Here is a 24,818-nt window from a genome sequence, read left to right as displayed (position 1 = left end):
GAGGGAAAGTATAGGAGGGGGATGGGGGACGTGGATGAGATTGGGGCGGGGCTAATGATGATGCCGCCGAGTGGCTGTTCTAGTCCATTAAATTTTTCGTTTCGGCCGAAAAGTAAATGATTTTTGTTCTAGGGTTCTTTTTTTTGGTTGGTTTCTTTTTTGTTAATCTTTAAAAATGTTAAATTGTTAAATAAACATTATTTATACCTTGAAAGTCCTGGTAGGATTCCAATTTATCTGTTATATTAGTATTTGGTTTTTGTATGAGTTTTTGTTTTTTTTTTGTTTTTTTTTTTCGTTGTGTATAGAAAATGTTGTGGTTTGAGTTTTGAGGAGTTTGTTTTGTTTTTTGTTGGTTTTTGGCAATATATATATAATATAAGTGAGTATATGATAAAGCATAGATTAATGGGCATTATTATCAGATGATATCACAAATAACAACGTTTTTTTTTCATTGATCATATAAAACTCAATGACCAGAAAATTGCAACTTTCACTCTTGAAATGAACAAACATAATTTGATTTCGTTTCGATTCCTCCTTTTTGGTTGTCAACAATCAAAAGTCGTTTTAATAAACATAAAAGCATTTCCGAACTAACACACATTCTCGCACATACACACACAGCCACACGCACATTTATGAAGCTGCCCTTGCCCCTTGCCCTGCCATTCAGAGAGTAAAAATGTTTTAATATTTCTTCCTTTTTTTCAAGGCAGAGGGGCAAATTGTAAAGCATATTTTTTGAGTAGTCGACTCGACTATCGTTGTACCCTTGCAAAGAAATAAAAAGAAAATGGAGACGATCTTTTCTCCAAAACACTGACTGAATACCTTTCAAAAAAAGGTATATACCGAAAGAAATCTCAAACTAATTGAGGGTCTTAAAAAGAATTAAAAGAATAATTCAAAAGTTATCTTTGCTTTGTATGGGAAGTTAAGTCCGTTTCCGTATCAAAATTTGCAGGAAAAATGAGTTCAAACTGAGCTGTGCAAAAAAGTATGCTATGTTTTTTGCCTAAACCATGCCGCGACTAGTTTTTGATTCCTGCGATCTATTTTACATACTTATGTGTATAAATGGAGAAGAGTTTTCTAAAAGAATTCAGAGATCCAAATAATTCGTTTGTTTCTCTCCATTCAGAGTGTTAATCTATCCAACTAAGAGTTTGACAATTTACAGGATATTTGCCAAAAAAAAAAAGGGACACACACACATATACGCCAAGAAAAAAGACACCAGCAGCTACAACAACAATCGGGGGTAAAAGCTTTTAAGCATCGCTGTCGCTGTCGCTGTCGCTGCTCGTGTTGCTGCTGCTACTGCTGGCATCGCTGCTGTTGGTTGTATCTGACTGCTCCTGCTGTTGGGGGTTTAATGATAATAAGCCCCTCTGACTGACATTAAAAACAATGGGCGGGCCTATTGTCTAAGCGTTGAGAGTCTGCGTCTGATTTAAGCGGAGCATTTTGCCAGTCGCTCGCTGGGTCGGTCATACATAAGTAGCTTGACACTTTCATAACCGTAACCAGACGCGATAATGATTACGGCCCCAGAACACCAAACCCCTCTCGACCCCCACAAATCTCTACAAAGCATTCAGCCAGCCAGCCAGCCAACAGTGAATGAGTGAGTGAGGGCAACATACGGCGTTGAAAATTGTGGAACGAGGGGGAAAAAAAAAAGGAGAAAAGTTTTATTCTTGAATGTGAAAGGGTTAAAAAGGGGCTCAACGATATGGATGCGAGACTGATGGGTGCCGCTATGTAGGGGGATATATATATTATATATATATATATATATCAGTATCTGTATGTATATGTGTGTGCGTGTTACCGCATTTAAACGCGCGACTTGCGCGAACTGCGCGCTGATAACGGTAATTGCCACAAGCTGGAACTCAACTCCCTACCACTCTCTCTCTCTCTCTCTCTCTAGGCCCCCTCCTACCCAGCTGCCTAGAGGAAGTTACAAACGGTTAGGTTAGGTAGGAGAAGGAGGAGAAGAAGAGGTGGATGTGGGCGTGAGCGTGGGTCTAACCCAAGGCTTGCGACTTGACTTGGCTTGACTTCACATTGCCTAGTCCTCATCCTTCTGACTTGCTTGTGTTTTTTTCCTTCTTCTTCTTCTTCTCTTTTTCGGTCCTGTTAGCCTTAGCTGACGCCTTTGCGTGCCGAAGACACTTAGGTTTTCGGCATTTTTGCGCGAGATGTTCAACATTGTGTGTACCTTTGTGGTTTTAAGATTATTAGCTAAGATAACCCATTTAGGTGGCAGCCAGCGACAACGACAACGACTACGACAACGACAACGACAACATGACTGCCGGCTGCATGCCTGATGCCAGGTGCCTGCTGACTGCTGACTGTTTCCTTGGCGTGACGCCATTTACCCGGACCCGGACCCGGACTTGTGCTGGTGCTGGGAATCCCATAGAAAATCCTGGTAGCAATTTTTCACAATTCTAGGCTAGGCCATGAGAAAGGAAAGGAAATTAGTTGGGGAAGGGCAAATTGTTGCGGCTTGTAAAACATGACCAACGTTTATACAATTCATAATCCTCACACACATACACACATCCATACATGTAGATAAGCGCCTGTGTGTGTTTGTGTGATTGAAATTGGATCAACGCCATATTGAATGACAACGACCATACACAAACGAACCGATTCCAAGTAAAAGTTGCAATTTTAGGTAAAAATGAATTAGTAAACAAAAAAAAAAAAGAAACTAAAAAATATATATATATTCAATTTCCATCGAATATATCAAACACTTTGGCAATAACAATTGAATCTCTTGCAGATCGCTTAAAAAATTGATTACAAATGTAAATTGTTTGCCAATTGAATGCCATTTTTATGGTTTACGGTTAACAGATTTTTCAATCACTTTATGAGAGAAAATGTTAGGTGTCATTTTCCGTATAACAATAATTTTATGAACTTCAACAAAGATTTGCACTCACAATTTATTTAGCCTAAGACAACTTTTGGAATAGTTTTATAGTTCAAATACGATTCTTTGTAAATACTTTTAGACTTTTTATAAATTTTTAGTTTATTCAACTTGATTAGGACTCTAGGAAAAACTTAATTTTTGGTCCACTTTTGCTTGTCTTGCAAAGAATTAAGTTTTGCGGCGGACTCAATGCCATATCCTATATGCATATATGCCACACGATCCAAATGTTATGCCAAAGTGTTAAAGCTTATATGAATAATAGATTTTTGGTTAGTTTTATGAACAAGTTTGGTACAAACAACAATAGTTTTCGTTTAAAGCAAAGTTTTTCGTTTGCTCTGCAAGTTTTTTTCATCTCTAACTTATCAAGAGCAATCAAAAGACTTGAGATGATACCAAATTAGATTTTGATTAGTAAATAAAGTAAATAAATGAAAGTAAAGTAAAGTAAAGTAAGGAAAGTAACCTAAAGTAGAAATTCATTCATTTTGTTAATACTTACATCGTAGTTTTCGGGCAAACCAGGCGGACCCGGCGGTCCGGGCGGACCCATCACACCGGGCAAACCATCGACGCCTGGCTCGCCTTTTGGCCCCTGGACACCTTCGGGACCACGAGCTCCGCGTGCACCCGGAACGCCAGTGGCTCCCTAAAGGAATGAAAAGCGTAGAGCAAAGAGAACAAAAAAAAAGAGAAATAAATCACATTAGTTGGGCGTGTTTTGTATAATGTATAATGGGGCGTGGGCGGGGGGGGGGGGGGAATCGTCTACATAAGTCTGGCCTAACATACTCTAAAAAAGGGCGGAAGTTTTCGGGGGGTTTGATTTCTGTTTTTCTTTTTTTTTGTAGGCTTTAACTGGCTGTGGTCGATTTACATAATCGTTGCGTTTTAGACCAAAGCTCATTAATCTACTGAGCGAAAGCTAGAGTTGGGCATGTGGTTTCGTTTGGTTTCTTGGAGGAGGAGGTGGTGGAGGGGGGGGTGGTCTTTACATGGAAAAAAATGTGTCTCCAAAATGTTCTTAATCTTATGCAAAATGGTCACGCTGTGAGCCATTTGCGTGATGTTGTTGTTGTTGTTGTTGTTGTTGTGTTTTTGTGTGAGTATTTCTGTTGCTTATCGTCGTCTTTTGAAATTAATTGCTATTAGTTAAGGGATTAGCAGTAAGGCAACAAAATTGTCGCAGGAATTTCCGGTATGCCAAGCCAAGCAGCCAAGCTTTTTGCCATATTTTACTTTGTCCGCTCCATTCCTACCACAGGGAAGGGCAAATGAAAAGGACAGTACACAACAGAGGACAGTATAGGACATTAGAGGAAGAGGGGGTGGACCGGGCCTAGCTGCCTAGTGGCTAGTGGTACGCTTGGAATGCTGAGTGGCGAATTGAGGAGAAACTCAGCGGTGGCATACCGCTTTCCTTTTGATGTACTGCAATGTATTGAAGAGGCTGCGTTCCACAGGTTGCTAAACAAAAACAATTTCTGCTTTGGTTTTTTATTTTCATTTTCATTTTCAGCCACCCAACCACCACAAGGCAATGAAAAAATTGTAAAGAAAAATTGATAAATGAGAGAATGGGCTTGGGAATGAGGTCGCTTCGCTTTCTTTCTTTCATTTCCTTTACGTGTTCGGGTCAGTTTAACTAACATTTCCACCCATTTCTTAAATTCTTGTCTTGCAACACTTGAAATGATCGCCTCAGATGTAACCTGTAGTTAAGATAAACTAGATCAAACTAGCATTTGCCTAAGCTAACTTGCGTCGTCAATTGTAGTAGTTCAATAACACTTAATTAAAGACTAATTTTCGAAAAAAACGCATGTGTTCACTATTTGATTTGCGGCAAGTGGCACTAAACGAACAGATGACGCTGATTTAAATCAAATTTTCGACAATTTCCGCTTGAAAAGAAGCACACACACACTCACAGCGAGAGAGAGAGGGACACTTTGGATTCATGGCGTTGACAAATTCAATGATGATGAGCAGTTAATAGCAGATGTATGTACATACATATGTGTGTGTGTATGTATGCCTAACCTTACCATGAGCCGTATCATATCTAAACGTTAGTTTGCCTTTAATATTCCCTTTGGAGTTTGGCTACTTTTGGGTCATGTTTTCTTTCTTTTTTCTTGTGTACCTACAGAGAGAGACGTACATATATAAACTTATATATGTATATACAACATATAGTATATATATATTTTTGGTTTTGTTAGATTCAGGAAAGTTTTTGGCTCTGTTGCATGATAAGCACTTAAGAGCAAAATAGAGAGAGAGCGAGCCAGAGATAGAGATGAAGATGGAAATGGTAAGAGTAGACTGGAGTGGGGCAAGACATCTTGTTGTAACATTGTGGACTTTTGCCTTTGACCCGAGCACAAACACACACACACACACACACACACAAACACACACATATGTGTGTATGTACTGACATACGGGAAAAGCGAGAGGGAGATAGAGGAGGCTTCACATAGAGTAAATGGCAAGTACACAGTCAAGTGTAATACATACGCACACACACACACATACACACATAGACACCGTGTCCTTTGTGTGTGTTTCTGTGTAGACCTCTTATGGGGTTTGGCAAAGACGTTACCAGTTGATGAGATAATATAACGAGTAGCACCCAAAAAGAGTAAGGCAAATGGGGGAAGGGAAAAAGAGAGAATGGGGTAAAGAGTCAGAGTGGATAAGTGTTTAAGCGTGAGTTGGCACATAAAGAAATTTTTCCTTTTTTTCTTGTTGCCATCTCTTTGCTCTAAGTGTGTGGCTGCGTGTGTGTGTGTGTGTGTGATGAAGTTTTTTTTCCATTTCCGGTTACACATTGCAAATTATGATGTTTGATGTAGGAAAACACATGCAGTTTCTCTCTCCCTCTCTCTCGCCCGCTCTCTCTTTCTCGCACTGCACGGTAGTAACTACTCTGCAAAATCATCTAGAACTTCTTCTCACTCGGATCTCTCTTTCGCTCGCCTCTTCCCAAGATTGGACGATGTGTGTAATGAAATTGAAAATGTGTTAGATTCATGTCAAATATTGCCTTTTTGCTCAACCCGTTGCCATCTTAACATGAAATTGCTATGCACACACACACACACACACACACAGCATATTTATTGCTGTGTGTGTGTGTGTAAGTCTTGACTGCTTACCGTATGTCCAGGGGTTCCTGGCTTCCCATCCTTTCCCGACACTCCAGGCGTTCCACGTAACGTTTCACGTAACGATTCATTGTCCTTGATGGCTTCCAGGATATCAGACGCATTACATGTACATTCGCCAGTGTATTTCTGTTTGAATAGAGAATAAAAGAGGAGATGGTCGTGTGAGCAGGACTATGTCTTAATATAGAGGCATTGCATATACATATAATTGACAACTGCAAAGAGGATTTCGTGGCATAAAGTGTAACATCATTTGAATTAACTTAATTAACTTTCCTCTAGGCATCATATTTTTGCTCTGTGAGATTTAAGTATATTATTAAATTATAATCATTTCGAATGCGAGCTTTCGCATACTGACTCCTGGGCCAATCTCTTTTCGTTTGCCTGGAAAAAGTCAATTGGATTCGGAATTTTAAATACTACTTACAGCCCCCGCACTGCTGGTTGGCTCTAAGAAGGGCGGATATGCAGCCGGTTCGCCCTTGGGCCCAGGCGGACCCGGTGGACCCGGAGGACCACGTATGCTGTCTCCTTTGGGGCCACGTTCGCCCTTCTCGCCCTTGATGCCGCGGTTTACTGTACAAAAAGAGAGAGAGTGAGCGTAAGAATCCATAAAGAAGAGACATTAACAGAGATATCCCTAATTAGGGTCATATACACAACAACACACACAAACAAATGCAATTCGCATTCAGACACAGAAGGGTCAAGTCACCAACTGTGAACTGGAAACAGAAAACAGCAAACTGAAAACTGAATCCGAGTCCGAATGAGATTGCTACAGATAATGGGGGGGGGGGAAGAGAAATGGTATCGAAGGAGGATGCACTTACTTCTGTCAACCGGGTATGTCTGGCCGGAGGGGGGTTGCATGCCACTGGCGTCGTAGATGTCAGTTGCCTGCAAAAACAGAGGAAAATGCAGATGAAACATTTCACAATTTGTTGATTATTGAAAACTCATTAAGTGAGCTGAGTGCAAACAGCTGTACATAGTTGTTTTTGCTGTTGTTTATCGATTTTGTATACACACACACACCCACACACACACACAAATACTGGCAAAGTGCAATTAACTTATAAACTAAATATAAATATTTAATTATGCAAAATACAAGTAAGAACCAGACCACAGTGTTGACTCTCAATATTGACCAATTGTGTGGCGATTTTATGTAGGGTTATGTAAGTGGATTGTCAACACTCATAATCTGAATCACACTGCGGTTCGAAATGGACCACACACATACACACACCCACACATACATATATACTTTCCCCTTTCTCTTTACTTTTACCTTATCAAAACTTTTCCAAAAGTTATCCTCATCATTCTCATCAACGACTTCGATCTGAGTGTGAAATAAAAAAACAACAACAAACAAACAAACGAAAAACAAAATCAAAATCAAATAATAAAATGAAATATACAGAAATAATAAATCTGAATAATTACCGACTCGGTTGCACTGATATTATCATCCTAGATTGAAAATAAATGAAACACATAAAACAAATACAAAAACAAAATTACTTAGAAAATTAAAGCTAAAAATTATAATTTCATTTTATCAACACATACCCCTCCAGATCCTTCAAAAACAGAATCTAATTCATTCTCTTGATCCTTGAAATAAAAATTGAAGAGGTGGGTAAAAAAAAAAGAAAAAGAAAATAATATTTAAAAAATTACAAAAAAAAAGGGGGGGAAACAAATTATTATGAATTAAAATTAAGGCAATGCCTACTTAAAAGTATTTCTAACTTTAGTTGTCCCAAACCAATTGGAAGCGAAAAACAAGAACTCCTCTCGTTTTTAGTATAGTTGCTTAGATAGGCATACCTGTGAAATCCTTAAGGATTCCATAGCTCATTAAATTGAGTCACTCTTAACTCTGTCTCTGACAGTCAGACATATCTATTTGTATATGGAATACCTACTCAAGTATATATATCTTAATACAAATCTCTAATTTAAGCCAAGCAAATTGTTAAAGTTGTTCTCTTTAGAGTTTTGGCATTTTGCAACCCCATCAATTTAGTTAATTAATTGAAATTGTTAATACAAGAGTTGAACATATGTTTCGCTTAACCTAACATACATACATACATACATACGTATGTATGTATCTAACAGATTCATAATCGCTTGTAGACATATTTAAGCTGTCATTTATCTAACTTACTCATACAATCGTGTTACATATTGATTCATTCATTTACCACAGTTCAAATGAACTCGAACTCGATGGTGAATCAACTCGCCTCTTTTGCCTTAATCGAATTATAATGTAATTTATCAGTAAGTAAAACGATTTGAATCTATATGTATGTATGTACTACTATTATTATTATACGTGTCTTTGTATATGTATATAATGTAAATACTAATTAATTGAAATCGTATCGAGAATGCAATACATTTTCATTTTCATTTTCATTTTCGGTGGGTCATGGTGGGTTTTGACTCAACTTACCGCTGTGGTTCCTGACGTCGGTGGTGCCTTTGCTGTGGGCATGCATGTGATGTTTATGGCTTCCGGATTACCATAAACAATGATTTTAGCTAAATGTCCCTGCATATGTGTATATATATAATATATACATATATAAATATATATTATTTGTATTCATGTTTTATTAGAAATGTGGAATAATTTTCGAAATAGCAGCAGCATTAGCATTAGCAGCAAAAGCAGCACAAAATATTCCTATACCCCATACATAATAAATCAATCAATTTGTATGACATTTAAATATACGTACGTATGTATGTATCACTCTCTGTCTCTGTCTCTGTCTCCCTCTTTGTGTGTGTGTGTGTGTATGTGTGTGTGTGTGTAGACCCAAATCTGATGTTAAATGCAGCCCTCCCTTTGGTCTGACATTTTGTAATTGCTGCAAATCGAAATTTATTATTGATGTTAATTTATCTCTCTCCTGGCCTCTCCTAGCACCTCACCTCCTGACCAACTCTAATGTTTAGTGGTTTTGATTTAGAATTACAATTAAGCATATATATTACACATATAGTGCAGAGGGAGATAGAGAGAGCTTTAGAGTTGTTGTTGTTCCCCTTTTTCAACTCCTACGGGAGTCGACCAAGTTAAGATGCAGGTCGAGGAGTCAAAGCAGAAGCGAAATGCTAACCGCAGTTACTAAAATGCAGTCAGACAATGAACCTAACCAAAACCACAAACAATGCGGCACACACAGAGAGAGAGAGAGAGAGAGAGAGAAAGCTCCTATAGAGGGAGAGATACAAACACACAAACACACAGCTACACAACAACACACTGGAGTGCACAATTTCTACCTAAAAATGGCAGCAAACACTCAAGGCTCTAGGCCCAGACCACCATCATAATAGCCGTAGTCAGTTGTTGTTGTTGTTCACTCGCTCTTCCTCTTTCTCCTCTTTCTCCTCTAACTCTGTGAATGATAGTTAGTAATGGCCCTGGCGCCCTTTTATGCTCTACCGCCCCCGACATCTGCGCTTCCCTTACCCACCTCCCACCAACCTATCCTTTATTCTTTCAAGCTTTCTAAAAAGTTTCATCTGAGACGCTAACTTGAGTTGAGTTTTTCGGGTTTAAAAGCAAAGTAAAAGCCTCACAATGGCATAATCCTGCGCCATTGAGCTCAAAACAGAAACAGAAATAGTAAGTGGAATAAGTGAAACAACATTCATCCAACTAACCATTCATCCATCCATCCATCTATCCTTCCATCCGTCCGTCCTTACAGACAAACATATGTATATCCATTTGGTTTATGCCAAAAATATATTTGAGAACTCACATCAAATATGCGCAAACTGAACGGAAATAAGCAAGACACAGAAAAAGGGCTTTGGGGGGGAGGAAAGGAAAGGAATGAAAAGAAAGAGATCCAAATGATAAACACCTTTTCGGGTAGTTCACTCTGTACTATTATGATGAGATGATCTCCTTTTGTGTGGTTACTGTAGTCCACTCATTTGTAAATTAAAAAAGAAATATGCCCTAGTAGAATCGGCAGAAATTAGAATAGAAGTAGTCAGTTTCGTTTCGTTGCTATATCGTGTTTATCGTTATCGGTTTCAGTCAGCAAATATCTACCAAGTTTAACGATAGAATTCGTTCCTTTAGTAGTTACTTTAGTGGAGGAAGTAAGATAACAAATTGCTAGTACACGTGCCCATAGACCAATTATTACCTACCTACCTAGATATTTATAAAACGTTGGTAAAGTCATTTCGCTCCTTGTTCAATTGAGAAGGTGGACAAAGTATTTGACTAGGCGTTTCCAATTGAAAGGTAATTACATTGCGCCAAGGCCACCAGCAGCAGCATCAACTTGTCATACGGCACTTGTAATTACGATAATTGCATACAAATTTATAGCTGCTTTGAATATATGCTATTAGTTCTTGTCTTCGATGGTTGGATGGATGGATGGATGGTTGGATGGATGGATGGATGGATATTGGTATTATTATTTAGAGATTTGTCTATTACATTCTGATCAAATTTTGTCACACATTGTGGCATTTGCTTGGGAATATTTTGTTTTCTATTTTGTTATCTCATTTTAGAAATTTGTTACGGAATTATAATTTGGATTTTTATCTAGACACGTTTCCTTCGTATAAACTAGTTAACCACACGATGGTTTTGTACCCACCCACACATGTGTGTCCTATCGTCCTATCATCATCAATAGACATTGGTTGGCACACCAAGGAGAAGGCGGAGGAGGAGAAGTCTAGCTTGTTGCTGTTTTTCGGCCATTTGAGTGCGGATATTAAAGCTTTTCCTACTTTTTGTTTTTCGCCAAATGCTTTGCCAATGCTTCTCTCTTTGGGAAGGGGGGAGGGGGGGGGGACAAAAGAAAAACTATGCGCTAAACAAATGGCACAGCCAGCGAAAATCACTGGGAACAGTATGAAAGCAATGTTCGTGTCCGTGTGGCCCAGTTTTTCCTTCGTTTTCATTTATTTTTTTCTGCTCCTTTTTTTTTTTTTTTGTATTCAAGCACGTGCTAGCTTGCTTAAGTCCGTGTCCATGTCCACGTCCATGTCCATGTCCCTGTCTTGGTAGGGATGTGTCTCTGGTATGTAAGTCTTTCTATCGCCCCCCTCTCTCTAGGTCTCTTTCCCCCTCTTGTTCCCTGTGTGCAACAAAATTAGCAGCTAGGAAATTCACTTGAAACGGAAATTAAGTAGCAGGATGTGGCATTTTTTTTTTTACAATTTTGTTTATTTTTTTTTTTATTTTTTTGGCTGTGGATTGTCGCTCTCATTATATACCTGGAATATGCGGGCACTTTTCCCCTTCTTCTTCTTCTTCTTCTTCTTCTGACAATAACAGTAAGCAATTTGAGAAAGGTTCCATTAAAAATGTGGAAGATGTGAAGTAATGCCCTAATTGAAAAGCTCACAACTTTTTATGATTCGTGGAAAAATGCTTACAAAGATGCCTCCAAAAACGAGATGCTCCCGTGTTGAAAGGTTTTCCTTCAACTTGTAATTGGCATAGAAGGTGACACAGTGCATGGTAATGAATGCAGAACCGAATCACAATATTGTTACGTTTTCGGTTTTCATCTTGAGTTTTTTCTTCTGTGGGAATAATAGAAATCTGATTCAGATTTGAGTCTCTTGATCGTTTACAATATTATGTTGTTTAATAGTTCTTCAATCTGTTCAATTCTGAAAATTGACTTACACCTTTACGATCGCCAACAATTTTCGCGAAATTTGTTAAATGCAATCTGATTATAAATTTTATTCTTTCCATTAAGAAGTAATATGTAAATTGCATATAATTTAATCAAATCCACTTGCTTCTATTTACATTTAGGTGTATGTGTATGGGGCAAAGATCCCTTGAAAAATGTGATACGATTTCTTATTGCCATATCAAATATTTGCTTTTCATTGTAATGTGCCTACTTTTCGTAAGCACATCGTTTATAAGATTATATCAAAATCAGTAACAACATGAACAGAGAGACGAAAGCCTCCTCCAATCTAGACCCTAACCCCTACGTCGAACCCTTTTTATACATATATATATTTATTCTCCCTCACCAAAAACGAAACAAAATAAAAGAGAGAGAGAGAAAGCAAAAAAAAATCAGAGCGATGAACTGATAAGCGAACATCAAAGCTATGGCATGACAGCGAACAGAAGCGAAAAGAAGTAGAAGGCAAGAAAAATACGTAAAGAGGTAGAAAGGGGCAGGACACTAGCAAAATGGCGTAAGTAAATAAATAGGCAAGTAAACAACAGAGTAAAAGAGATGGAGCGAGAGAAAGTATCATAATGACAAAGACGGAGAGTGAGAGAGGGGGGGGGAAGAGTGAAAGAGATTGTTGTGACATAGGGTCAAGCTCAGTACAAAGGCCATTGCAAGTCTATTTAAATAATGAAAAACTTGCCTCCGGCTCAAAACAGTAGCAACAGTAGCCGGGTAGCAGGAGGAGAGGACGAGGAGGACGAGGAGGAGAAGATTAACACAAAAACAAAAAAATCTGGCAACATGTTTCTATTTTTGTTTTTGGCTTATTCTTCTTTTTGTTTGTTGTTGTTGTTGTTGTTGTTGTTAGAATCCTGTGTGGGAAATATTTAGTGGCACTGTGCAACTGGAACTGGGAATGTCATTTTTAAGGTAGGCATTTAGTTTAAATAGTGTCAGACCTTCGTATCCCTTCAACATCATGCTGCCACTCGGTCAAGTGGCGCAGAGTGCCATGAGCAATTAACTACGTTGCACGAGTGTGTGTGTGTGTGTGTGTGTTGGTGTGTGTGTAATGTACTTGTGTTCATGCTCATGCTCTTACTCATATGGATGTGCATGTTTGTGCTTGCACATTTGTTGTTTGTTCTGTGCCGCACATAATTAAGGCCAGAAATGAACTGAAACTGCTAAAGAAGCAGAGCAAGGACACCAACACACACACACACACACACATACTTACTCACAATATATTACACATAAAATGGTGGAAACTGAGAGAAAGGAATCACAAGACCTACGTATGTATGTGTGTATGTGTGTGTGTGTGTGTGTAGTGTGCCTACTACAACGTAACGTAGCAATTGCGGTAATATTTGCGTAACAACATTCATTGCCTGTGCAATGTATTCGTTTTTACCTTTTGATAAGGGTACCATCACCCATTTACCCTTTACCCTAGCATCTCAATCTCCATATCCCCGTCTCTCTCCCTCTCCCTCTCTCTCTCCATCTCTTTCATTTCTTCTTCGTTGGCATCTCCTTTTGTGGTTATGCGCGTGTATTGAAAATAAAACAAATAATACGCAAATCGTTGACCCTTTTTATTTCCATTTGTGGCAAAATCACAAAGGTGTATGACGACCTTTTCTTGTATGTATGTATGTATGTCTGTGTGTGTAGGTTGGTCGATTGGTCCGTTGGCAATGCCAGACACGTTTCGGCACAAGCCAAAAAAAAAAAGGACTCTGACCGTCTGGCAATTTGTCAAAAATGTGTCAATAATGGAGATCGATTGTAAGCAAGAGAAGGGTCGCTCGCTCGCTCGCTCTAAGGAGAAAAAATTAACCCAAAAATTGAACTTAAAATGCTTTACAAGAAGCACAAAAGACGACGACGACAAAGAAGAAGAAAATCGTTCCCTCGAAAATTGCACAACGTGATCAAAAACTTTAAGAGCTCTCGTGCTTTTCTTTTTCAATCAAACGAATTATGTCAATCTGTGACAGTTTGTTGTTTTCCTTTTGAGTAAAGTACAATACAAAAATCACTTTTCGAAATTCATCGCAAGCGTTAACACATCTCAAAATATTCCTTAATTTTTTCCATATAAATTATTTTCAGTGTTTTCATTATTTGAAAAATGAGTTTATTAGATAAGCAAACAATCAGATGTATGAAAAAAATATTTGAGAGGCGCTTTGAGGACTTAGTCAAATTTAAGGGAATTTTATTCCTTAAAAACGGAATTCGGTCAAATTGGCCTGGTCATGAGCTATTTTCTTTCGATTTGCCTGTGACAAGTTTAACCGAAGCTGCTGAGTTTCTGTATGGTACATTCGAGGACTTCCCAGAGGACCTAAATCATATAAAGGATCACGTAAAAGCCGATGCTGAAGCCCACAATCGCGACAAAGAACCACTGGCAGCCGAACGTTATTATTTCAAAAAATTGCTTAGCCGGCTAAGTCATATACAATTCGGGGTGGCAAATATGAAGCAACTGTGCAAGGAGGTTATACAGAATCGAAATTATATCCTAACACGCCTTATTAAAGCTTGCGTTGATGGCGAAAGTAAGAAGAATGTGGTAAAATGGTGTAAGATTTTAAACAACTTTGACGAAGATCTATTTGACAAACTACATGAGCGATTGGAGCCTCTCGAGCGTTTCATTACCATGGTCTACGAATCCACGATGCACGAGCATATGAAAACAGGTTATAAAGTCTAGACGGACAGATACTGTAATCCAAATGCAACTCAAGTCTCAAGCCGCAACTGGAAGAAACTCTTCGAATGGCGTAGCAAATATCTTCAAAATATGGACACAAGCCAAACTCTGCTATCTAATGATTATAAATTATGAAACAAAATTTATGTAAGTATTATTGAAGTACCTGCTCTTGATTACTAAGTATTGTGACCTTGCTTTGCATTTCAGATTTTTGGAATTTTGAATATGACTTGATGACTTATAGTTGTGAATTAAGCATTCGCAAACGCTTGAAATATTAAATAGCGCTTAAAGCATTTGGATTAGCATATAAATGTGTTCATATACTTTTTTTTGGGGTATATGCGATTCGTGATGAATGCGCGATTCTCATAAATAGGAATGAAAAGTTGGCACATGAAATGTAAAACTTAAAGCAGGACGAGTGTCAACACTCTCTATTTCTCTCTCTCTCTCTCTCTCCCTCTACTCGCCTCTTACATGCTGCTTCACACCACAAAAAGTGCCATTGAGGATTTTTGGGGGTTAATTAAATGACAAATCGGTGTCAATTTAGAGAGCTATTAATATGATTATAGCAGCAGTAATTCATTTCGAGACAAAGTTTATTGCCAATTAATGGATATCATGGTAGTCGAATGTGATTTGGGAATGGAATTCTTCGCTCATTCTCTTGTTTATCCGTCATGCTCTTTGGGGTATTTATACTACAACAACAACAACAACAACAAGGGAGGGGAAAGTAAAAGGAGCCAGTAGCAGCATGAGCAGCGGAAACGGATGTAGCATTTCTTCGCTGCTCTTGGCAGGCGGCTTACCTAATTTACCTTGCCTTTTTTGCTCCCTTCCCACCCCCCCCGATTTTCTATTCTATTCGGTTGTCTTTTTGGTTCTATGCCTGTGAAAGTTATGCGCAAGTTAATAGATAATTAACCATGCAAATTGGCAAGCAACAGTTTACAAATATCGCATCATCACCATGGCCATCATCATCATCATTATCATCATCGGGGCAACATCATTAGCATTCTCGTCATCATTCGCTTGTCATTTGCCTGACATGCGTAAGCACTTTGACTACCAGTTTGCCAAACCTGCCAGCCATCCAGCCAGCCATCCAGCCAGCCATCCAGCCAGCCATCCAGCCAGCCAACCAGCCAGTCAGAGTTGCCAGGTGTCTGCGCGTTCAAGTACAAAAGAATTAACTCTAATTACTTTGTAATGTTGATTAAGCCTGTTAGGCGAGCATTAAAATATATGTATATATATAAACGGCATTTTGACATTTTCAGCATATTTTCACACAGAAAAGGCGCGAATAACCATATGTGTGTGTGTGTGTATGGGTGTATCTGTGTGTGAGTAGGTGGGTTGGCCTGATGCTGGAAGGCTGGTGGTGGTGCGAGGGGGACATTTGAAAAGTAAAGAGAATTTATTCGCACAGAAAATGTGAGTAAGGCGCCGCAAATGATATTCGTTCGTTTTCGAAGAAAAATTAGACGAAACCGCAGACCGACCGAACAATTGAATTGAAATTCAATTTCAATTTAATTTCAATTCATTTTCAACTGTTAGAGAAAAGACAGAGAGGGAAGAGAGAGAGCGAAAAAAAAAATGTAAATTCAAATTCAAGTTTTATGGCCCCCCAAACGACAACCGACAACAAACAAAATGCCTGACTACTGCTGAAACTCGATCTGGACAGTCGGCCGGGCCGGTCCGGGCCAACCCGAAAGGTGGTGGTGGAGTGAGGAGTAAGGAGTGAGGTTGAGGAGGTGAAGTAGCATAGTTTCTAAATCACTTTCTGACAGCCGTTTGCCCAGGCAGTCAGTCTGGTTGGCAGCCAGGCAAACCGGCAGCCCAGGCCAGTCACAAGGATAACCATCGTGAACGTCAAAAAGTTGCGCACTTTCTTTTTTTCCTCTCTTTTCGTTTATTTTTTTTCTTCTTCCTCTTTTTTTGTTGCTTTTGTAATTTTATTTTATTTCCGTTTAAATGCGTGGGCCCATGCCCCGCCCCCGTTTCTCACTTCTATCTCGCCCACCATCACATTCTATCTATGTGTGTGTGTGTGTGTGTGTATGTGTTTACCTGAGAGAAGGTGCGATTTTAAAGCTAAAGAATTATAGGTATATAACATTTTATGGCCAAGTTTAAGCAGAAAGCCAAAAGTAAGTCGTCCTCTATTTGGCCCAGGTGTAGAACTTAATTTTTGTGTGCACTTGATTCTCACTTTTTTTGCAGATTTGCTTTTTTTTCATTGGGTCATTCTGGTTTCCGTTAACAATTGAAAGTAAATTTATCAGTAAGCAAAAATTTAAATATTTTTTCTGAAATTTAAACTCAGTTTTTGCAAAAAATCACATTTCAGGTTCACTTTACCTGACGTTTTTTTGCTTTTCTACATTATTATGATAATATTGAGATTTGCGTTTCTAATTACATTCATTTCGCTTTTTTTATTGCACGGTTTTCAGAACACACAAGTTTTTCTTCTTTTTTTTTTGGACAAATACGAAATGGTAGACTAGGGAATGTTTTACTCACTCTTTTTTCAACACTTGGCGGCCTTTTTTTCTTTATTTTTTTTTTGGTTTTTGTTTGTTTGTTGCAGAAGGTTCTTTGCCTTTTTATTTGATGGCCATTTTCTTCATTCTGTTCTCTTACTTTTGCCTTTTTTGCATATAATCAGAATAAATTACTTTGCACATTTTGCGGCACATAAATAATTTAAGACGCAGGTCGCATCAAAAAGCGCAAATATACATATACTTATGCTTGTTCCTATACGATATATACTTATATATACATATCTGTATATACATATGTACATATAGCTCTCCAATTCTCTCTCTCTCCTAATGTGCAGTGAAGGGGCAGAAGCAGTAGTAGCAAGAGGCAGATAGAAATTGGAATGCTAAAAAGAGAAGGACATAAAGGGTGGTGGTTGGCGGGGGGGGAGGTTGCAGGGAACAGGCAAGTCTGACAAGGGGAAAACCCCTGGAGAGCTAACAACAATGAGTCGGCAAATGCCAACCGCATAGTGACAGATTTCTCTGTTTTGTTTCAGTTTTCGTTTCGGTTTTCGTTGTTGCTTTTTTCCTCATATTTTCTTTTTTTTTTTTTAATTTTGCTAAAAACCTACGACAACTAATTCTCAAACGAGCTGACACAAATCTGGGGAAAAAGACAACAACAACGCACAAAAAATAATAAAAAAAAAAAAAAAAAAACAGAAAAGAAACTTTTTGACGCCAACATATTTGCTAGCAAACTGAGAACTGTCAGCAGAAGTATAAGCAACCAGGCCTCTATTTCTCTACCAACTGTGTATCCGTCTCACTGTCTCACTGGCTCTCTCTCTCTCTCTCTTTCTCTCTCTCCCTCTAGAAGCAAATATTTCTCATACACTCTAAATGAAAAGTATCTTAAAAATAATTCAAGAAATGCTTGAAAACTCATTACTTTACATGTACACACAAATACCTAGTCCCCTCTCATTGTCTACAGGGACTAGGGATCTATATCGAGCAAATTGTTTAGCTAGAGGGGAGATTTAGTTTGAGCTTTGTCTTGGCTAAGCGACCTGTAATACGATGATCCTCAAGGCAGTCGGTTTACTTTCCTGTCGTCCTGTATACATTTGTGGCTATTACTCTCTCATCATTTTCTTTTGAAATCAATTTAACTTCTCCAAGTGACTTAAGCCATCCAATTGTAATAATAAGTTAAAGAATATATTAATGGTAGAAACGATAACACTGATTGTCATTTAGCCTTAAAACTAACTCAATTGTCACATATTACAATTTATTGCATGCATGCCTATTCGACAAATGATATCGACGTATGTAACTTGACGAAATTTTTATTATATTTTTTTAAGAGCATTTATCTATCGTTGTATAAATTTGCATTTGGGGCACACAATACCAAAAATAAAACAACAGCCAAGCGGAACTGCACTACAATGACATCTCTGCATTTGGCCAAAAGCGCCAGCTACAATTAGTTTAAAGTGACACTCACACAATGAGAGTGAGACAGCGTGCCAGATAGAGAGAGAGCAAGAGATAGCGAAACATTAAGAGAGAGAGAGAGAGAGCAACAATTTCATTTTGCATAAACCAACACGTTATAAGCGCATAAACATTTTCTTTTCAACTATGTTTGTGTGTGATTGTGTCTGTGTGTGGTGCAGACAGTTTTATAAACCCCAAAGTAAACATACTGTGACAACGTTGCGTATACGCAACTTAAAGCCAATACAAAAACTATATAGCATACTTTTAAGCGCTGCATAGAAATTTAGACAAAATACCACAAGTAACTACACTTTATGGAAATACAAACTAGGGAACAATTGTAAAATACGTCACACTTGAAAAAAAAGACAAATACTAACACACATGAACACACACACAAATATACATATACTACATCCTATACTTTAATAATAATAATAATAACAATAAAGACAAATGAAAACTTCATTCAGATTTATCATCTACAAATATATTAATTAGAAAAAATTTCCACACCAAAAAAGAAACCCAAAAGGATCCTGAAAAGGAAACTATTTCCCATAATTCCGAACTACGTAATTTGATACTAGATTTATTGATGCCACTTATCATGATGATCGATTCAATAGTCACCACACGAATTGACTTTATTTGTTTATGCTCAGTATATACTCATACATCTGCTTTCAGATTTTCTGGAAATTGCCAAGAAATTCAAGTATTGCCATACAACATTATGCACCGAAACTAGATACAGGGAAATTGCACGCAATAGTCTGATTTTGAGTTTCGTTGAAGATCTTTCGTTGAAATCGCAAGTGCGACGGCGCAATCTATATAATCTGTAACTTAGAATTAATTGTTTCTTACAATTAAATAATAATAATAATAATAATCTCACGATGCAATCGATCGTATACCCTTGAAGGTTTTCGATAAGCGAACTTTTATTAAATTGCATTTGCGTATGAATAATTTGAAAGCATTTTTTAAGGCTTTTGGCTTTTATAAATGTTAGCTGGATTTTACTTTACGATCCAAAGATGATGCAGAGCACAGAGGCAAAAGGAAATCTGGCGGATGGCAAAGCGAAAGAAAAATCATATGAAAAGCCAAATACAAAACGTAATGAAAAGGCGACAGACTCAAAGACGAAAAAAGTTCGATTACAGAACTAACATTAAGTCAGATTGTCATTTAGTTTTTGTTTCGGTTACAGTTTTCCTTAGTTCTTTTTTTTCTTATTCAGCTATTCACCCACTGACAACTCCTCTACATATATAGACATGTTTCGGTCGTGGTAATAAAGAGTTGGGCTCCAGAGTATTTGGAGTATCTGGGAAAGCTTTTTATGCTTCAAAGTCAATATAGTATATATATATATATATATGTTACAACAACAGAACACACAGAGCAATAGAGAAAGAGGAAGAGAGACGGAGACGAGGAGTAGTGTGCACAGTTTTAAAACGGTAAGTATGCCTTTCAGTTACGTGAACGTGGTGACACACTTACCAGTATTTCCAACATATACATCCAACCGCCCCTTCTTCACCTCCACCCGCATCTCGCCCTCTCACTTGTCAATGGGCTGTTAGTTGCTCGAAGCAGCGACGCCATTCAAGCGGAAATGCAGCACCGAAACCAAGTACAAAAAACTGCCACAGAGCCAGAAGCAGAAACCGTTAACAGGACCGGTTCATCCACCCAATAGTCCATGAGGATCGATCTTATTCCACCAGACATAAGTAAAAAGTAAGAAAAAACGATAATTCAATTTCCAAACTTCCAATATAGAAACTACGATTATTTTTCTTTCCAAATTTAGAACTATGGAAAAGCCAAATTAAAGTGACTTGACCTCTTATTATGTATAACTTAAAGTGAAGTTTTGTCCATTAAATAATAATTTTGAAAATCGATGGATATTTTTGTAAACAGATTTAATATTCTTTTGAAACCCTTTGGTACAGCTCGTGCTGAATCTCAACCACATATACTTACTAATTGACTGGTTAAGTTAGATTAAAGTTTAGACCTTTAAAGCACTTTGAACCGTCCCATGGAGTCCATGTGAAGTGTGTCATCAGTTTAAGGTTTTTGTGGGCAGCAAGCACACACACACACACACACACATATACACAGAGGGAAGGGAAAGAGACACGGATATGTTGCTTCAGCTTCAGCTCCACTCACCAGAGACCCAGGCTCCAGTCGTTCGCCCGTATTTTCATAATAAACAAATGGGTTGTATGGTTGGTTTGGCTTAACTTTTGGGTTGCCGGCAAGTTGCAAAAGATAGCAGCGGCTGCAGATATCGGAGACAGCTAGAGGAGTCTGATGCTGCTGCTGCTGCTGCTTCTACCTATTTGTTAGCACAAATCAGTGCTATTTATATTGTGGCCAGGAAATTCTCTGTGTATCATTCTTTGCCGCTCTCCCACACACACACACAGACACTATCTACCTTGTGACTTGTCAACAGTTCGACTCTAGCCCCGGGTTATTTCCAAAGTTCCAACAATTCACCTAGGCCATATTAAAATGGTTGCTTATCTTTTGACATTGCAATGCTGCAGCAGAGTTTCCTTGTCAATGCAACAAGTTTAGTTCCACCGATTGGGGGCTGATACTGTAACTTTCTGTTCTTTCTGCCAAAAAAAAAATGCGAAAAGTAACCGCAAAAGTCATGGCGTAAAAGTTTAGTTAACCATGTGCCATTGGCACAGCCAGCAGTCAGTTTGTCCCCTGCTGATATCGAATGCCAATGCTGATGCATTATCAATGCCATCGAGAAAGAGTGAGAACCAGCAACCAACTCCTTCATAAATTTCATATGAACCTGTTTCGATGACATCGAGAGATATGGTGGCGGAGTTTTCCCTCAATAGTCATTTTTTTGTGTTTTACCATTTCCCTAGCAATTTTTATTCCATTCTTTTTTTTTTACTCCTGTTTATTGCCATGCTGCGCTTTAATAAAATATTATCATAAACGTAACGGAAACTAGTTTTTCATGGCAAGAGTGCATGTGTATGCAATGTGTGTGCGCGTGTGAGTGTGCATGAATGTGTCCGTGTGGAGGTAGAAGAAAAAGTAGAAGCCATGTGCCAACATCCATATCAGTATGAGTAAGTGCCATAAGTTGTGCTGTTACCTGCTGCAATAAGGTAGCAAAGGGTAACATGGGCCAAAACATCTTTCACAATGAAAGAAGCCGCCACATTTCACCCCCATAAGAAGAAACAATAAGAATAAAGTAGAAATTTTTGAAGAAGTCATATCAAAAGTTATTGAATCACACAAAAGCTACCTCAGAGGAGGACACCTTGAAAATAACAAGCAATGCATGGACGAAAAGGCACAAAAATATTCCTCTCATGCACATTCCGAATACAGGCCATTAATAGGCCAAGAGCTAATAAAATCTACCGCAATCTTACCTAGAGAACAAGAACAGATTCGAATGAAGCCTGAGCCTTTTATGAGGTTAGTTTATTCGAAGTTGACAGCAAATAGTTCTTCTGTCCACGTTGACAACAAATCAATAAAAGTCAATCGATTTTAATTGCTTTTACAGTCAAAGAGATTTTTCGTTTTTCACTTGCTGAGTATGACTTTTGTCATGATGTTTTTCCCTTTGTTCGTCATATTGTTTTTCATTTTTTTTCTCATCCAAAGCAAACTCTAACTCTTTACATGGAGCTCTGACTCGCGTTCCGGCATTTGGATATAGTATATACATATTTGTAGATATATATTATTTATGGCTGTCTATGGGGAATGTTAAACTATAGTTCTTATTTTGCTTTACCTTTTTCTACTACTTTGTGTATGCAATGCATATGACTTTGCAATGGTTGAGAAAAAAATCTAATGGAATGTATGTTGTCTTGAGTTTTTTCTTGTTAGTCAACTGAGAAAGAATGGCAGAGAGAGAGAGAGTGAGAGATAGAGAGAGGGAGAGTGAAAATATAGTGTGCATATGTGAGTTAAAGTTAAGCTAAAGTTTTCTGAAGTGTGTCCATGAAGTTCCACCTTTTGGAGTTCCCTGAATATGTCCATTCCCAGAGCACGAACCATATATATCAATTATATATAGCTTCGCGGGAAAACCAATTAGACGGAAATGGCCCCCGTTACTCCACTCCCGCCCCCCGCCTACAGACGGTGAGAATGAGGCTTAGCCTTAACCAATTGTTAGGCTAAAACGTAGAACGATGATAATGATTAAGGGGAGCGGAAACACAATACGTTTGGCAGGCCATAAATGTCTAACCATTTCCTCCCCGCCCGCCCGCCTCACCACCTCGTCCACCAGTTAAATGCATTAACAATAATTGCCTTTCGACTAATTTCGCTTTCGAAGGTAATTAGCAACTAATGAAACCTAATAGATGTTAGGCAAACCGCATGTCTAAGCCACAGGAGTTAGAGGAATCAGTCAATAAGCCAAACGACTGGCAAATGGTAACTAGATAAACACCTTATACGAGAGTTGATATTAAAGTACGTCTCCAGATATTATTATGACAAACAAAAGTTTACTTAGAGAGAGAGAGAGAGAGAGTGAAAGAGATAGTGTAGTTCACCTGCAATTAGGAAGAAATAAAAAAGTCTGCTGTCAAAATTTCTACATTTTTCCATGCCAGTTTCGTACAACTTTTGGTAAACTTTTGCTATAGTTCAGTTGCAATTCCGGCTTCAATGCTGATGAGCCATAAGTTTCTTAAATTTTTGTTGGATGTTTTAATTTGATCAAAAGTTAAGTGAATAGTCAAGTGGCAACCCGCGTATTAAACAAGTCCAACAAATTGCCTGTCAATCTACGTGTAATTTTTATAAATTTCCAATGTTGAGCCGCAGTTTCTCCGAGCCGTCCCACCAAAAGCCATTTGTGTGTGTGTGTGTGTGTGTGTGTGTGTGTTTGTTGGCCGTTGTGCTACCTTCATGGCTCAGGTCTAGTTTCAGGTCATAATTAACAACAACGGTGAACAAAGAAGAAAAAAAAATAACACGACCAACGAGAGGACGAGAAGAAGAAAGAAAAAAACTAAGGAAAAACAACACACAGCTCGTTGTTGAGCTACTTCGCTAATGAACTCGATGCCGCCGATGCCAAAATAGGAGAAGCAGCAACAGCAACAGCAACAGCAGGCAGGCAACAAATTGTAGCAAGGGCAAGGACTATTTCTACTTCTTCACCAGGGCACCGAAAACAGAAAATGACTTTATTAACAGCCTCGACTCAACTCGCTTCAACTTGCCTTCCCTCGGTATTGATGTTGCCTTTGTTGTTGTTGTTGTTGCTCCTGTTGTTGGCTGGCAGAGAACAACGTACTCATGCTTTTATTTAGATTTTTATTGCTAAACTTTGTTTCCATTTCTCTTGGTGCAAACAAAAAAAGAAACAGAAAAAATACATATACATATACATAGGTAGTATGTATGTATGTATGTGTGTATTGAGGACTAGTAGGGAAAAAAACCTCTCGTCTATATCGAACCGTTTGTCGTTTCCTCTTCGCGTCTCCGTTTTCTCATGCGACACTTTGAATGTTTTAAATGGTTTTTTATTGCCTCGCCTTTCGCCTGCCAGTTCGCCAGTTCGCCAGTTTGCCAGTTCGGCGGATCGTCCTGCTGTGTGCGGTTGGTTTGTTGGTTCGCTGGTTGGTTGGCTGCATAAAATTAGTTTAATCACTGTGTGAGTCCAGGTTCTAGAAAGGTGCCAGAGAGGGAGGGAGTCGGCCAGCAAGCGAGCTGGGTAGCCAACCAACCAACCAACCAACCAGTCAGCCAAACCCATAAGTAAGCGTAAATAATGTCAAAGCAGTGCAATACCACTTTTCTCGCGAACCCCCTTTCCCCCCATACCCCATCCCCCATCCACCATTCTTCCCCAACCCTCACCGCATTTACCACACTCTCTTTCATCGTTCTATTCGTCGCCCCCGCCTCCCCTGTGTAGAGTGTCAATAGAAACATTAACTGGGCGTGCTGACAAAATTAGCACAAACAACAATTATGCAGGTGTTTTTTCAAATGAAAGGTTTTTGTTGCCATCAGTGGTTGTTGTTGTTGTTGTTCTTGTTATTAATTGCCGGGGCAAGGCAATTTAAAAAACAACGAAAACGAAAGAAAAAAAGGAGTGCAAAATATCTAATTATATGGTTTATATTATTA

General features: G+C 38.5%; 1 protein-coding gene and 1 long non-coding RNA gene across 7 annotated transcripts in view; both read right to left on the bottom strand.

The window, feature by feature from the left end:
- The window catches only part of LOC6639526 (collagen alpha-1(XVIII) chain), a 71,245-nt gene that overhangs the window by 16,539 nt on the left and 29,888 nt on the right, over positions 1–24,818 (bottom strand). For 4 of the 6 annotated variants that reach the window (XM_023178979.2, XM_047012004.1, XM_023178966.2 and 1 more), the window contains exons 5-12: positions 8,630–8,728; positions 7,735–7,779; positions 7,609–7,635; positions 7,451–7,504; positions 6,987–7,053; positions 6,581–6,729; positions 6,139–6,276; positions 3,474–3,620 (exon numbers count right to left, since the gene is read on the bottom strand). In XM_023178979.2, the coding sequence (XP_023034747.1) occupies positions 3,474–3,620; positions 6,139–6,276; positions 6,581–6,729; positions 6,987–7,053; positions 7,451–7,504; positions 7,609–7,635; positions 7,735–7,779; positions 8,630–8,728 (726 nt within the window). The remainder of the gene's footprint in view (positions 1–3,473; positions 3,621–6,138; positions 6,277–6,580; positions 6,730–6,986; positions 7,054–7,450; positions 7,505–7,608; positions 7,636–7,734; positions 7,780–8,629; positions 8,729–24,818) is intronic. The other 2 variants (XM_002062418.4, XM_023178981.2) reach the window with 1 other exon arrangement.
- LOC124460672 lies at positions 11,486–12,122 on the bottom strand. Its single transcript, XR_006954682.1, has 2 exons — positions 11,861–12,122; positions 11,486–11,754 (listed from the first exon to the last, which is right to left on the bottom strand). It is a non-coding gene; the product is annotated as an uncharacterized LOC124460672 (long non-coding RNA).

Source organism: Drosophila willistoni, assembly GCF_018902025.1.
Source record: "Drosophila willistoni isolate 14030-0811.24 chromosome XR unlocalized genomic scaffold, UCI_dwil_1.1 Seg144, whole genome shotgun sequence".
NCBI classification, from domain to species: domain Eukaryota; kingdom Metazoa; phylum Arthropoda; class Insecta; order Diptera; family Drosophilidae; genus Drosophila; species Drosophila willistoni.
The sequence above is the reverse complement of the archived record's forward strand: the minus strand, read 5'-3'. Positions and strand labels throughout refer to the sequence as shown.